Source organism: Plecotus auritus (genome assembly GCF_963455305.1).
Source record: "Plecotus auritus genome assembly, chromosome: 5".
NCBI lineage: Eukaryota > Metazoa > Chordata > Mammalia > Chiroptera > Vespertilionidae > Plecotus > Plecotus auritus.
This window is the reverse complement of record NC_137776.1, coordinates 39,458,179-39,473,477: the sequence shown is the minus strand read 5'-3', so window position 1 is coordinate 39,473,477 and position 15,299 is coordinate 39,458,179. Positions and strand designations below refer to the sequence as shown.

The 15,299-nt window shown below is 36.3% G+C and overlaps 1 protein-coding gene and 1 pseudogene across 5 annotated transcripts in view; one reads left to right on the top strand and one right to left on the bottom strand.

Annotated features, from left to right (window-relative positions):
• Nucleotides 1-10,840, top strand: part of DNAJC10 (DnaJ heat shock protein family (Hsp40) member C10) — a gene marked incomplete at its 3' end in the record, with an annotated part of 36,923 nt that extends 26,083 nt beyond the window's left edge. For 2 of the 4 annotated variants that reach the window (XM_080667444.1, XM_080667443.1), the window contains exons 18-23: nucleotides 890-1,023; nucleotides 2,015-2,068; nucleotides 2,338-2,485; nucleotides 3,765-3,884; nucleotides 7,232-7,336; nucleotides 8,478-10,840. In XM_080667444.1, coding sequence (XP_080523570.1) covers nucleotides 890-1,023; nucleotides 2,015-2,068; nucleotides 2,338-2,485; nucleotides 3,765-3,884; nucleotides 7,232-7,336; nucleotides 8,478-8,489 — 573 coding nt within the window. Of the gene's footprint in view, nucleotides 1-889; nucleotides 1,024-2,014; nucleotides 2,069-2,337; nucleotides 2,486-3,764; nucleotides 3,885-7,231; nucleotides 7,379-8,477 lie in introns of those variants that run through there. The other 2 variants (XR_013960564.1, XM_080667442.1) reach the window with 2 other exon arrangements.
• Nucleotides 10,841-11,049: 209 nt separating this feature from the next.
• LOC308247802 (superoxide dismutase [Mn], mitochondrial-like) lies at nucleotides 11,050-11,636 on the bottom strand (annotated as a pseudogene). Its single transcript has one exon. The product of its transcript is annotated as a superoxide dismutase [Mn], mitochondrial-like (transcript).
• Nucleotides 11,637-15,299: the final 3,663 nt, after the last annotated feature.

Sequence of the window (15,299 nt, the reverse complement as noted above, 5' to 3'; positions counted from 1 at the left end):
AATTTCGTACAAATAGACATAGTGTTATATAAATCATGAAAGATTGGAAAGAAAAGATTTAAGTACCAGAATGGAAAATACAGTAACTACTTTATGTTTATTTCTAAGATAAAACATGAACAAACCTGAGTTAAAGTGATATCTGGTATCTCAACATTTGAGATAATATAACTTTGTGCTCTTTTCATTAAAATTTTTAAATTTAGCTATGAGTCCATGTGCTGCCCACAGCCCATGTCTCCATTGGAAAAAGTAACTCTGAAATACCATTGCCAAGACCTTCATTTGTTCTTGGTTTCTAACACTTTGAATTTTAGAAAAAATTTTCATTTTCTCACCCTGGCCTATTTGGCTCAATGGATAGAGCGTCGGCCTGTGGACCAAAGGGTCGCAGGTTCAATTCCGGTCAAGTGCATGTAATCTAGTTGCAGGATCCTCCCTGGCCAGGTCCTAATCAGGGCATGTACAGGAGGAAACCAATCAATGTGTTCCTCTCACATCGATATTTCACTCTGTCTTTCCCTCTTTGTTCCACTCTCTCTAAATATCAATGGAAAAACATCCTTGAGTGAGAATTTAAAAAATAAATAAATAAATTGGTGTTTTTTAAAATTATTTTCTCTATATAATAGGTGAATGAAATCATTTGTTTAATATGCAATAATTATAGTGAGTTCTTAACTACAAAATTAGATTTCCAGTTTATTACTCTAAATGTTCTAATATATATATATATTTTTTTTTATTTGATGAAAATCGCTGATACTAGTAAATAATATGATAATCGTCTCAGTGATAGTTTCTCTATTGCAAACATATATAAAGTAGTTGTGGAGGTAATTTTTTTCTAATCACTTTGATATATTTGTCTCCTCTTTTTCTTTTCCAGACATTAACTGGACTAATCAATGTGGGCAGCATAGACTGCCAACAGTATCATTCTTTTTGTGCTGAAGAAAATGTTAGAAGATATCCTGAGATAAGATTTTTCCCCCCAAAATCAAATAAAGCTTATCAATATCAGTAAGTACTGTCTAAAATTTTAAGGCACTTACTATAATCATTTATACAGCTAACATTTAAAAGTTATTCTGACTAAATAAAAGTTAACGCAACAAGTATTTTTTTGGGAGCTCACCATGCTTGAAATAGTGTGCTAATGAGAACTTTGGAAAATGAAAAGAGAATTGAACAATTAACACTGTTCATGAAGCTGACAATCCAGTAAAGAAGAAATAAGGAGAGAAAGAACTAACCTTTATTAAGTCCCTGGTTAGTTTCAGGTACTATACTAGATCTTTGCTCACATTATCTCTAGTCCTCACACATACCCTGAAAAAAAACAAAAATTATTACCCTTCCTATACTATTACTTATCAGATAAGTAAACAGATTCAAAGGCCTTAGATTAACTTAGATAACAGCTGCTAAGGTTTGAAGTTGGAGTTAGAACCCAGGTCTGTCTCAATGCCTATGTTTCCACAATACCACATGGCTTTTCAGGTAGAAAACTGGAAAACGCAAGGCAAAATATAGTAAATATTATTTAAGAAGTAAAAATGAACCATGGATTTCAAAGGAGGAAGGAATCACAACTCTGAGAAAAATCATGAAATGGAATCACAACTATGAGAAAAATCATGAAATACTACATTTGTGATGTGGCTCTTAAAAATGGGTATGAATTTTACAGACAGTAGTAACTGGAGTAAAGGTTCAGAAACTAAAGCCTTGGACATTTTTCGTTTTGTCATTCCCATGAGGTTGTAGGTGTCCAGCAAGCAGCTACACGTTCAGGTCTGTCTGGAACACAAAAAGACATTAAGACCAGTGAAAAATATATTTGGGAAGCCATGTAAATGGTGTTTATAGCTAGGTGTATCTGAGAAGAGAGATATTAGATAAAGTCATTGGATTAAACTTATCTTTAAATTGCTACAATGAGATTGTTTTCTGAACATATCCAATAATGAAAAATTCTATTTACAACTGACATATATTTTTCTTTTTGCAGTAGTTACAATGGTTGGAATAGGGATGCCTATTCCCTAAGAATTTGGGGTCTAGGGTGAGTAACTAAAATATATTATTGTATGAAATGGATTTAATATTATTTACCTTCTTCTTATGTCTATAATTAAATTTACTCTGAGTTATTTAAAATTCTAGTGTTTTAAAGCACTTAGTAAAAAATTATAACTTACCAAAGATAAGGTTGTGGTTTATTACACTGTCATTCTTTAAAGTCATTTTTAACTTAAAGACTTTTGCAGCGTTATATTTTAGAAGTTTGCTTTGATTTTGTATAATGAAAAATAATTTTGATTTTTGCCTCAGATTTTTGCCTCAAGCATCTATAGATCTTACACCTCAGACCTTCAGTGAAAAAGTTTTACAAGGAAAAAACCATTGGGTGGTTGACTTCTATGCTCCGTGGTGTGGACCTTGCCAAAATTTTGCTCCAGAGTTTGAGCTCTTAGCTAGGGTAAGTCTTGTCTACCTACTTAAATAAATTGTAATCACATGCATGTTTTAATAATTAGCTGAAACGTTTTAAATATAATTTTTATTTTTTCTTAAAAGTTTCCCCTGAATTTTAAAAACTATTTCATTTCTACAACTATAATCTTTGCAGTGTGTGTCATTCTTTATTTAAAAAGTTAGCCAACATCTCTACCTAATTCTGTTTTGGGGTCAGTGACTTTTTTTTTTTTTTCAACAAGAAACTAGACATCTAACCACTGGGTCTTCAAATTCAAATTTAGGTGATAACTTACATGATTGTTAATACAAAAGCATATGTCTGGCCCTGGCCAGGTTGCTCAATTGGTTAGAGCAGTGGTCGGCAAACCGTGGCTTACGAGCCACATGCGGCTCTTTGGCCCCTTGAGTGTGGCTCTTCCACAAAATACCACGTGCGGGCGCGCACATACAGTGCGATTGAAACTTCATGGCCCATGCGCAGAAGTCGGTTTTCAGCCTGGGCGAGTCTATTTTGAAGAAGTAGCATTAGAACACTCAAGGGGCCAAAGAGCCGCATGTGGCTCGCGAGCCGCGGTTTGCCGACCACTGGGTTAGAGCATAGTCCCAGTAGCCAAGGTTGCAGGTTCAATCTCTGGTCAGAGCACATACAAGAATCAGCCAATGAATGCATAAATAAGTGGGACAACAAATGAATGTTTATTTCTTTCTCTCTCTTCCCCTCCTTAGATGACAACATTATCTACCTAACCTTAATAGCCAGAAGCCTCACTTCTGCTTGTTCCCTTTTTCCTTCAATTAATTCCTTCCCTGCAGTTAAGGAAGGAATCCTTTTTTGATCGGATGTGTATACGCTAGAGAAAGTAAGAGCTCTGTTAGACAACTGGAGAGTGTAGCTGGAGTAGTCAGCCTTCCACAAGATGAGTGCTACCTCAGCACCTGAAACCAGAGAAAGACAGGGAGAAGACCGTCTGAGATGTTTGTGCTGTGACAGACAGGTGTGGGTACCAAGAAGTTGAGGTCATTTAGGGCAAAGCTCAATTTTTTTGATAAGGTAAAGAAGAAATTATTGCTATTGGAGACATGGTCCTGGACAAATAGAAATGCAAAGCGCCAGTAAGAATTTGGAAGCAATCTTATTTGAATGGGAAGGATTGAAATGTTTTAAATAACAAATCCTTAGGTTTATAAAGATTTGAAATTTTTAGTATCACATTGCTTTGTGGTTGCCAAAATACTTTATGCCAAAGAGAATGGTTAAACCATATTTGTCTTTTTTTCAGATGATTAAAGGAAAAGTGAAAGCTGGAAAAGTAGACTGTCAGGCCAATGCTCAAACATGCCAGAAAGCTGGTATCAGAGCCTATCCAACTGTTAAATTCTTTCCCTACGAAAGAGCAAAGGTACGTACAGATTTTTTCTTTCCTTTAGCAGGCCAAGCCCAAAAGAGTTTTTGTTTAGACTGAGTAATGCTCTTTTCTAGCTTCTTCTCCCTTTGTCATTATCTTATTGCATACTAGAGGCCCGGTCACAAAATTCGTGCACAAAGGGATGGGGTGTCCCTCAGCCCAGCCTGCACCCTCCAATCTGGGACCCTTTGAGGGATGTCCAACTGCCCATTTAGGCCCAATTCCCACTGGGATCAGGCCTAAACGGGCAGTCGAACATCACTCTTACAATCCAGGACTGCTGGCTCCCAACTGCTCGCCTGCCTGATTGCCCCTAACTGCTTCTGCCTGCCAGCCTGATCACCCCCTAACCACTTCCCTGCCAGCCTGGTCAATGCCTAACTGCTCCCCTGCCGAACCGATTGCCCCTAACTGCCCTCCCCTGCTGGCCTGGTCACCCCTAACTGCCCTCCCCTGTGGGCCTGGTCGCCCGGAACTGTCCTCCCCTACTGGCTCAGTCACCCCTAACTGCCCTCCCTTGCCAGCCTGGTCCCCCTCAACTGCCCTCCTCTGCAGGCCAGGTCATTCCCAAATGCCCTCCCCTGCATGCCTCGTTCCCCGCAACTGCCCTCCCCTGCATGCCTCGTTCCCCACAACTGCCCTCCCCTGCTGGTCTGGTCGCCCCCAACTGCCCTCCCCTGCAGGCCTGGTTCCCCCCAATTGCCCTCCCCTGCAGGCCTGGTTCTCCCCAACTGCCCTCCCCTGAAGATCTGGTACCCCCCCAACTGCCGTCCCCTGCTGGCCACCTTGTGGTGGCCATCTTGTGTCCACATGGGGGTGGCCATCTTGTGTGTTGGAGTGACGGTCAATTTGCATATTACCTCTTTATTATATAGGATTATTGAAACCCAGTCCTTTTTATATATACACTAAATGATTTTAAAAGGTTTTGTGTCTCACAGTTGCTATGATCTCCATTGCCTTAAAATTTTTACACTCATGAATAGGAAAATTACTCAAGAGACAAACCAAAATACTAATCATGGTTTTCTATGGGTGATAGAATTCGAGGTAATTATTTACTTTCTGTGAAGTTTTATATTTCCTACTTTTATGGAATTAACATATAGTACCTTTATAATTAATTTTTTTCCAGGAAAGGATAGTATACTATTGTAATACTTTTGAAATGACTTTAGTACCAGAGTATTTATCTTGTGGACTATTTATTAATGAATAATTTAGGCTATAAAAGTTGGTGCAGTCATAATTCCTTTTCTAGGTCAGTGACTTGTTTTTTCCCAACAAGAAACTAGATATCTAACCAATGGGTCTTCAAATTTAGGTGATAACTTCTATGATTACTAATACAAAAACATATGTCTGGCCCTGGCCAGGTTGCTCAGTTGGTTAGAATGTGGTAACAATATGCCAGGGTTGCAAGTTCAATCTCTGGTTAGGGCACATACAAGAATCAGCCAATGAATGCATAAATAAGGGGAACAACAAATTGATGTTTGTTTTTCTCTCTTCCCCTACCTCCCCCTCCTCTATTTCTCTAAAAAAAAATAATTTTTTTTAAAGTATATGTGTATCAGCCAGTATAATTGCTGACTGAAAGGACTCATGACCTTTGCTGTCTTCCCAAGTAAAAGAATGACATTTTTGGCACTAGAACTATGATAAAATAATATTTCCTTTGTACTATATTCATGTTTTCTGATAAAACATGAAATAATTTCAAATAATATTTTTGAGAAAGAGTATCTGATTAAGGTCTCATGTTATGTATTGGTAATTATACATTTTTAAATAGCGCTAAATAAATTAATTAAATGGTGAATTTCAGAAATCTAGAATTGTCAGACATTTAGATTTTTCAGTGAAGGATTTTGATTAGTCCAAGAGGCTAACTCTATTTTAAGAACAGCAGAAGGTAAGCATAACTTGAGGGGGAAAGGTTTTATACCTGATCCTGAATCTCCAATTCCTTTGGAATCACTAGCTTTGCTTCCCAATTCTCAGAACAGCTGAGAAGTGGGTGACATCATGTAAAATGATGTTAGAGAAATATCAGTAAAATGACCAATCATAGAAATGATCAGGCCATAGAGGGAGCTCTTTGAAAATATTGCCTGGCTTAGGTGGCTCAGTGGTTGAACATCAACCTATGAACCAGGAGGTCCCGGTTCGATTCCTGATCAGGGCACATGCTCCAGTTGCAGGCTTGATCCCCAGTGTAAGGCATGCATGAGGCAGCCGATCAATGATTCTCTCTCATCATTGATGTTTCTCTCTCTCTCTCCCTCCCTGAAATTAGTAAAAATATATATATATATATATATTGGAATATAATTAACAACATAAACTGTTGAACAAAAATAGAACCAGAGACGTAGAAGCATCAAACAGACTGTCCAACCTATGAGGGAAGGCAGGGGGTGAGGGGTAAGAGATCAAAGGACTTGTGTGCATGCATGAGTAGAACCAATGGATACAGACAGTAGTGGGGTGAGGACATGTGCTGGGGGGTGGAAGCAGCCGGGGAGAGGTCAATGGGGGAAAAAGGAGACTCATGTAATACTTTTAAAAATAAAGGATTTAAATTTAAAAATATATATAGATATACATAAGATATCTATATATATATATGCACGCACACACATACACACACATACTTTTAAAAAAGGAGAAAATGTGATGTTACCCTATGTCTAGAGGAGTCCAGAGGACAGATTAGGACCCAAAATATCCCTGTCCAAACTGAAAGGCAGGGTTGGCATCCAGAAGTCCAGGCTAGATGAGGAGGCCAAAGTAGAATAACGAAATAAACAGAAATGCAAATCCTGATGGGCAGTTATACAACGAAACAAAATCCTAACGTATAATTGTGGGGTTCTCTCCAGGAGGAATGAAACAGGTGGCTCCAGATCCCAAATGAGCCGAGTTGGGCATAGTCACCTGTCCCCTCCCAGCCACCTTCCTGCTGTGGGCAGAGGAGAGCCAGGAGATAGGCATTGCTTTCCATTGTAGTAGTTAGTCGTGGTTTTGTCTGTGTCAGAGATTGTATTAGATTAGAATGATTTTAGTCCTCTGGGCATATCTGTTCTTACACAACTTAAATGTTTTCAGGCATTTGGAGTTAACAATGCGTTTTTCCCATGTTCTCATAACAGTATCAGTAGTATTTATTTCAGGTAAATAATGGGTTAACTGTACTTTTGTAGCATTATTTCCTTGAAGAAATTTGAGTTTCGAACACTTAGAACTTTAAGGACTATTTTATTCAAGTTTCTTAGATACAAATGTCATGTTTTGATTAGATACTTAAAAGATTATAAGGAAAGTGTTTTTAATTTTAGAGAAATATTGGGGGAGAGCAAATAGATTCCAGAGATGCAAAAGAGATTGCTTCTTTAATATATGAAAAATTGGAAAATCTCCAAAAACATGGAATGAGAAATAAGGTAAGGACTAAGTCTAGAGCTGACTTTGCAAACATTATCTAAAGTTATTCTTCCTATATTTTATATGTATGAATAAGCAGGGAAAATGAAGCTTCAAAAAATAGAAAGTAGTTGGAAATTCTTCTTTGGAAAATATGAGAATCAGAATGTAGTCTATAAATACTGAAATGCTTAGAAATTTGGACAAGTAAAATCACTTAACAAGAAATTACGGCTGTAAATTATTTACATTTTGTTCAAATGTAAGTAAAGCAGTGACTTGTTAGGAAAGGAATAAATATACTGGAGCCTCCTGACAGACACGTTTGGATAGCAAATATTCTTTTGTTCTTAGTCAGGATGTCTCGGAACCCATGAACCTCCTGGCCTCTCCTTGAATTTTTAACCCATCAAGCAGTTGCAACCTTTCTCCTGCTGTTCTTTGCAAGGGCTGTTTATTATTTTTCTTCTTTAAATCATGGCATTCTAGGACAGACTTAGACCAAAGAGTCCATGAATGCTAGAGTGCTTTCTGAATGGAGTTTAGTACAATCACATGAGGGTTCTTAGATCCCTTTTCTATACAGTGAAGGGGCAGAAGAACAGCACAGCATTGGGAAAGGGCTAGGGACGTCTAGCTCCGTAGAATCATTAGGTAGAACTACAGAGCCCGACATAGAAAGTCTTACAGCCTGCTTCGGGAATTATGTTTTCTCCAAATCTAACAGGAAAGAGATAGTTATGAATCTTTATTTTCTTGGTTTCAGTAAACAAAAACGTTTTTCTGATAGTTTGTTTAGCTATGTTTTCTCAAGATGTTTTGTGACTTTCTCAAGTTTAACATTTGAGATAGCAAACAGTTACTCATAAATCAAATATCATAACTGAAATTAAGTTAAAGAGCACATCAAAATATGACTTTGAATGTATAAAGCTATAATTGATAGTATCTGCCTGGGTAAGAACGATGTGATACCCTTTCCTTTACCATTGTTACAGGTAGGAGAGGTTCACTTCTTATGTGGTGGGCTCATGAAATAAGAATATAGAGTAATTATTTTTGAGAAGATAAACTTTTGGTTAGCTTATACTATTTTACCTTGTTTTTAATATAATCTCATGTTTCTTTTCTCTTTCAATTACTTTTATATTATTGTTGAAGGATGAACTTTAATGATAGTGAAGATGAAGGAAAAGTTGAAAAGAAATTCTGACAAATGACATCAGAAGATACCTTCTTAGACTGTTACTACATTCATGGTGGGAATAAGTGAACATTATATTGGACTTGTAATTGCACTGTCTAAATTCTGTACAGCATTGGTATGAATGAAAGGTCTGCAAGCTTTCTATAATGTGCCAGATCATAAATATTTTAGGCTTTGTAGACCATAAGCAGTTCTTTGTCACATATGCTGTTTTGCTTTGTTTACAACCCTTTGAAAAATGTAAAAACCACTCTTAGCTGAGGGCCATCCACAAATAGACCACAAGCCACATTCAGTCCATGAGCCATAGATTGCTGACTACTAGAAATGATGTTTGGGCTGGCTGGCTTGAACATGAGTCTGCCTGCTATTGTACTAGTATATGTCTAAGTGATACAAAGTGAACTTTATCACTTAATGTGTTGTGGCCCGCCTGAAAAAAGAGAACTTGGTTTTCAATCACCTGTTCTTCTGAAACATCTCTGAAATTGATTCTCTAATCATATATTTCATTTAAAAAAATGTGATGTGGCAAAATAAACAGATACCCTATTTTCATGATGTATTATAGTGAAGAGATTCTTCATTCTTTTCTTTCTTAAAGGTTGAAGAATTAATTTTAATTTCCACAATTGAGAAAAATTTTTATAACAGTAAGTAAGCAAACTCTATAGATTTCTACAGCATCCAGAAATACCTGAAGAAAAAAATATGTACAACAATTAACAGGGCACTGTAGAGTATCCCAAATATATCAAGTATTTAGAGTTCTATATTTTAAAGATATGTGTTAATTTATTTTCTAAATATTTTCCATAAAGGTTTTCCCTGTGATACTAATGAACTTTTGAAGCATCTTTCTAATATTTATGTTTTTGCCTTCTGGGCTCTTTTGTTGTGTACCCTTTATTTTCATTTGCCAGTTTTTCTTCATAGTTGTTGTTTCTCACTCTTGTCTATTCGTTACTCAAACAGGAAAAATAACTTCACAGTTTCACTATAACTCATTGATAACGTGGTCATTCCAATTAATTGGAGGCTATCATGTTCAGATAAATATTGGCACAATAACAAGTTATTTTTGTAAGGAAAGTATATAAATCTAAGAATGAGATCTTTTAGTTTCTCAGTTGTTCGGAATCAAATAATTATAATTCAGAGTGTGTGTGATGGTAAAAATTTCAGTTGAGCAAAAAAAGAGGTCATTGAATTTAAAAAATATCTTCAGTTTTCCCAAACACCTATTAAGATTATGCTTTATAATATTGGAAGAGTTTTGTTTTTTAAATATCATTTTACCTCCTTCCCCAAAATTTCCTATTTTATAGCTCCAATTTATAGAAAAAAAATATTTTTTTTATTTTCAAGTATAACCCTATTCTTCATAGTCTCTCCCATGTTGTTTTTAGTGTATTCCTTAATTCCTTATCTTAGATCTCATTTTACACATGTAGGCACATACAGAATAATTACCACTTCTAGCCTTAATTTAACACCACCTTTTTGAATTACCATCAGTAATGGCAAGTGCCTTTCATTTATTAAATTTTCAAAGCCTAGAAAATTTTTTGAATTGGCTTGTTTCTGTAAGAATCCTAAAATGGAATGCCTAAAGAAGTCCTGGTGAATATTTACTGGTTACTGTATTAGTTATGTGAATGCCAGTGTGCTGGACACTGAGGAGAGTACAAAACGGCCAAGTGTGTGAGATTCACAGTTCTGGCACTGAATCCATACACAAGGATGCAGGCACCTATATACTACTACCTGTACGTATAATTCCAAATTTAATTGAAAAACAAACAGTAAATAAATAGGAAATGTTATATATCCTGTAACTTGGCCTAAGTATGTGCCTGTGGAATCAGCTGTAAAGCCAGCGCTATCTGGGAGTCATGGTAAGTAATGTGTATCGTGCAATCACATCAGTATCATTGGTATTTAAAAGACCGCTGACAGAATTCAAGGCTTTAATGGCCACATTCGTGCAGGAGAGCACCTCTAAAGATGCCATTTCTCTCAGCAACCCCATTGTTGTGTGCAGGTGGCCTCAGGTAACACACCATTCATTTCTAGCAGACCAGAGTGCATTCTGTCAGGCAGCTAGATTTGAAAATGAGATACGTTTAAATATGTGACGATGTGAAACCATTCTGAATGTCTGTTTTTGGTATTAATGATGCTTGCGTATCTCAGTTTTCCAGTTTTTAACATCTTTCATATCTTTTTTACTTAAAGTATGTGATTAAGATAAAGGAAAAATAAAATGAAATTGTTGTATAATGACATTTATATTGTAAAAGTTTTCTTTAAATTGGTTCTTTTGTTTCCTTGTGGGGCGGCGGTGGGGGGGGGGGATTTAATATTGTTAAACAACTAGGGTAAAAATCTAGATTATCTATAAATGCAATAGAACAGGATCAGAAAGGCTTCCATAGGGGCCCCAATAGTAAAGGGATGTAATACTTTTGATGGCTTTATGATGACATAACCTCCTGGGTATTTTAGCACCCTGAAGAAAACGTTGACTCTGCACTACTACAAAATCAGCCATAAAGAGCCTTCTGTAATGCTGATATACTTTTTGCAAGCCATGTATCTCTCAGTTACATTTTCCCAGTTGATTACATTCCAAATAGCTTTCAGATAATCAGGTCTGACATTTTTATACTGAAAGTAATAAGCATGCTCCCGCACATCATTCCCCAAAAGTAGAATGAGATGAGACCTGTTCATTGAAGGGGATCCTGGTTAGAACAAGCAGCAATCGATAAGCATCCTTGTTCCTTATGGAAACCAGGCCAGCTCCCACCTGAGCCTTGAACGCCAGCAGAAACAGCGATCAATTAACTTCTCCTTAAATGTCGCGAAGGAACCAGTCGTGTTTGATGACTTCCAGCAATTCCCCTTTGGGTTCGCCACCGTCAATAGGGCTTGGGTCTGATGAGAAAATGCTGATTGACATGTCCTCCACTGTTGACCTTCAGGCAGGCTGAAGAGTTATTTGAGTTGTAATGTCACCCTTCTCCGTGCCTCCCGGTACTCGTCCTCACCTCCCTGGTGTTCAGGTTGTTCACATAGGCCACGTGGTGCTTGCTGTGGTGCAGCTGCATGATCTGGGCGTTGATGTGTGAGGCTCTGGGGCACCATAGCCGTAGGGCAAGTCCGGGAGGTGGTGTGCTGACAGCCCGGAGTGAACCAGTCGATTCTTTGTTTTCTGACAGTATTCAAAGCAGAAATTTTCTTTGCGGTACATTCATTGGAAAAGAAATACTACATTGTTTCCTATGGGGCACATTTACAAAGCTGCTTAATATGAGAAATTTTTTAATGAGGAAGTAGTATTTTTAAACCATTTTAATGGAATTTTTGTATAATAATTAGTCTAGTTTTAAACCTTATGTCTACCAACAAACTCAGAAAAAGGTCTTAAATTATACGTATTCAGTGAAAAATACAAAGGTTAAATTAGCCCTGGCCTGTTTGGCTCAGGCTAGAGCGTCAGCCTGCAGACTGAAGGGTCCCAGGTTCAATTCCGGTCAAGGGCACATGCCCGGTTGCAGGCTCATCCCCAGTAGGGGGTGTGCAGGAGGCAGCCAATCAATGATTCTTTCTCATTGATGTTTCTATCTCTCCCTCTGTCTTCCTCTCTGAAGTCAATAAAAATACTTTTTTTAAAAAACAAAGGTTAAATTAACCTAATGCATATTAAATTTTCTATACCTAAAGAATAAAATTGATTCTGAAGATGAAAAGGAAATAATATACAGGCAGTCCTCAGGTTACAGCGGACTCAACATACATCGTTTCATGGTTATGTCGCCATCACCATTTATTAAAAAAAAAAAAAGTAATGTCATTTCAACATATGTACATATGTGCTTTGTTTTTTATTATTTACTGTATTTACCACAAATAAACGTCAAGAATTGTTATCTTTCTTTTAAATTTTTTTTACTGTTTCACTTCATTACTGCTGTGTATGTGCTCCGTGTGAGTGATGTAGGTGGATTCCGACTTACGGCAGCAATACAATAATAGTAAGGTATGTCAACCCCCACTTTCATCAATGGATAGATTATTTAGATAAAAATTCAATAAGGAAACATTGGGTTTAAATTATATGTTAGACCAGAAGGACGTAACAGACACAAAATATTCCATCCAAAAGCAGCAGAATATACATTCTTCTCAAGTGCACAGGGGAGATTTTCTAAAATAGATTATATGTTAGGGCACAAAACAAGTGTTAATAAATTTAAGAAGTTTTAAATCACATCAAGCATCTTTTCTAATTTCATACAATTATGGTCAGAAATGAATTACAAGAAAATTAGAAAAATCACACATATGGAGATTAAACAACATGCTACTGAATAATCAAGAGATCAGAGAAGAAATAAAAAGACAAGAAATAATGACAAATAAAAATGGCAGTTCTAAGATGAAGTTTATAACAATAAACCTACATTTTTAAAAAAAAAAAAGATCTCAACCTAACTATATACTTCAAGAAACAAGATAAAGGACAAATGAAGCCCAAAGTTACCAGAAGGAAAGAAATATCTGGAAATAAATGAAATAGAGTGTAAAAGGACAAAAATAAATATTAATGAAGCTACAAGCTGCTTATTTTTAAAAGAGTTTATAAATTATTAGCTAGATTCACCAAGAAATAGGACACAAAATCAGAAATGAGCCCTGGCCGGGTATTCAGTTGATTAGAGCATCATCCCAATATGCCAAGGTTGCAAGTTCAATCTCCAATCAGTGCACATACAAGAAACAACCAATGAATACATAAATTAGAACAAGTCAATGTTCTATCTATCTAAAAAATCAGAAATGAAAGATGACAACTCAAAGGATCATGAGACTACTATCAACAATTATATGCCAACAAATTAGACAATCAAGAGGAAATGGAAAAATTCCTAGAAATATACAATATACCAAATTGAACAGTGAAGAAAATAAAAAATCTGAATAAACACATCACTAGTAAGGAGATTGGATTAGTAATCAAAACCTACCAACAAACAAAAGTCCTAAACCAGATAAACTGGTAAATTCTACCAAACTATTAAAGAAGTATTAATACCAATTCTCAAAATCTTCCAAAAAATACAAGAGGTGGGAACACTTCCAAGTTTGTTTTAAGAGGCCAGCATTACCCTGACATCAAAACTAGACAAGGACACTACAAGAAAAGAAAATTACACATCAGGCTGAACATAGAAGCAAAATTCCTCAACAAAATATTACCAAATTGAATTCAACAATACTAAAAAGATCATACACCATAATCAAGTGGATTTATTTCAGGGATGCAAGGATAGTTCAACATCTGCTAAATTAAGATGATATAGCACATTAACAAATGCAGGATAAAAATTATATGATCATCTCAATAGATGCAGAAAAAGCATTAGATCAACATCCATTCATGATAACCTTCAACAAAGCTGGTATAAAGGGAACATAGCTCAACATAATATAGGCCATATATGGCAGGCCCACAGCTAATATACTCAGTGGTGAAAACAAAGCTTTTCCTCTAAGATCAGGAAAAAGACAAGAATGCCCACTCATCGCTTTTATTCAGCATAGTACTGGAAACCCTAACCACAGCAATTAAGTTTTAAAAAAAATCAGAAACAAGCAAAATTTTTCTATTTGCAAATGACATGATATCACATAGAGAAAAGCTTGAATTCTGCACCCAAAAATCTGTTAAAACTAATAAATTCAGTTAAGTTGCAGGATATAATATACAAAAATCAGTTGTGTCTCTATGCGGTAATAACAAAGTATCAGAAAGAGAAATTAAGAAAGTAATACCATTTACAATCACATTTAAAAATACCTAGGAATTGCCCTAGCTGGCTTGGCTTAGTGGATAGAGTGTCAGCCTGTGGACTGAAGGGTCTCAGGTTCAATTCTGGTCAAGGGCACATGCCTGGGTTGTGGGCTTGATCTCCAGTAAGGGACATACAGGAGGTAGCCAATCAATGATTCTCTCTCATCATTGATGTTTCTATCTCTCTCCCTTCCTCTCTGAAATCAATAAAGATATATATATATTTTTTAAAATACCTAGGAATAAACTTAACCAAGGAGGTGAAAGACCTGCATACTAAACACTATAAGACAATGATGAAATAAACTGAAAAAAACACAAAAAAATGGAGAGATACTTCATGCTCATGGATAAGAATAATCCTGTTAAAATGTTTATACAGGCAAAGCAATCTATAAATTCAATGCACTCCCTATCAATCCCCATGGCATTTTTCACATAAATAGAACAATCCTAAAATTTGTATGAAACAACAAAATCCCAAATAGCCAAAGCAATCTTGAGAAAGAACAAAACTAGAGGCATCACACTTCCTTATTTCAAACTTGAATGGAAGTTATAGCAAGCAAAACAGTATGGTATTGGCATAAAAACACACAGAGAGCAAAGGAACAGAATAGGAGTTCCAGAAATAAACCCACACATATATGGTCAATTAATTTTTGATAAAGGAGCCAAGAATACACAGTGGAGAGAAGACAGAAACTTCAATAATAGGTACTGGGAAAACTGGACAACCACTTGCCATAGAGTGAAACTCAACCACTCGCCTACACTGTAACAAAAGATAAACGCAACATGGATTAAAGACTTAAATATAAGTTCTGAAACCATAAAACTCCCTGAAGAAAACATCGGCAATAAACTCTTTGACATGGGTCTTAGCAATATTTAAATGGCTCTTCTAGGGCAAAGG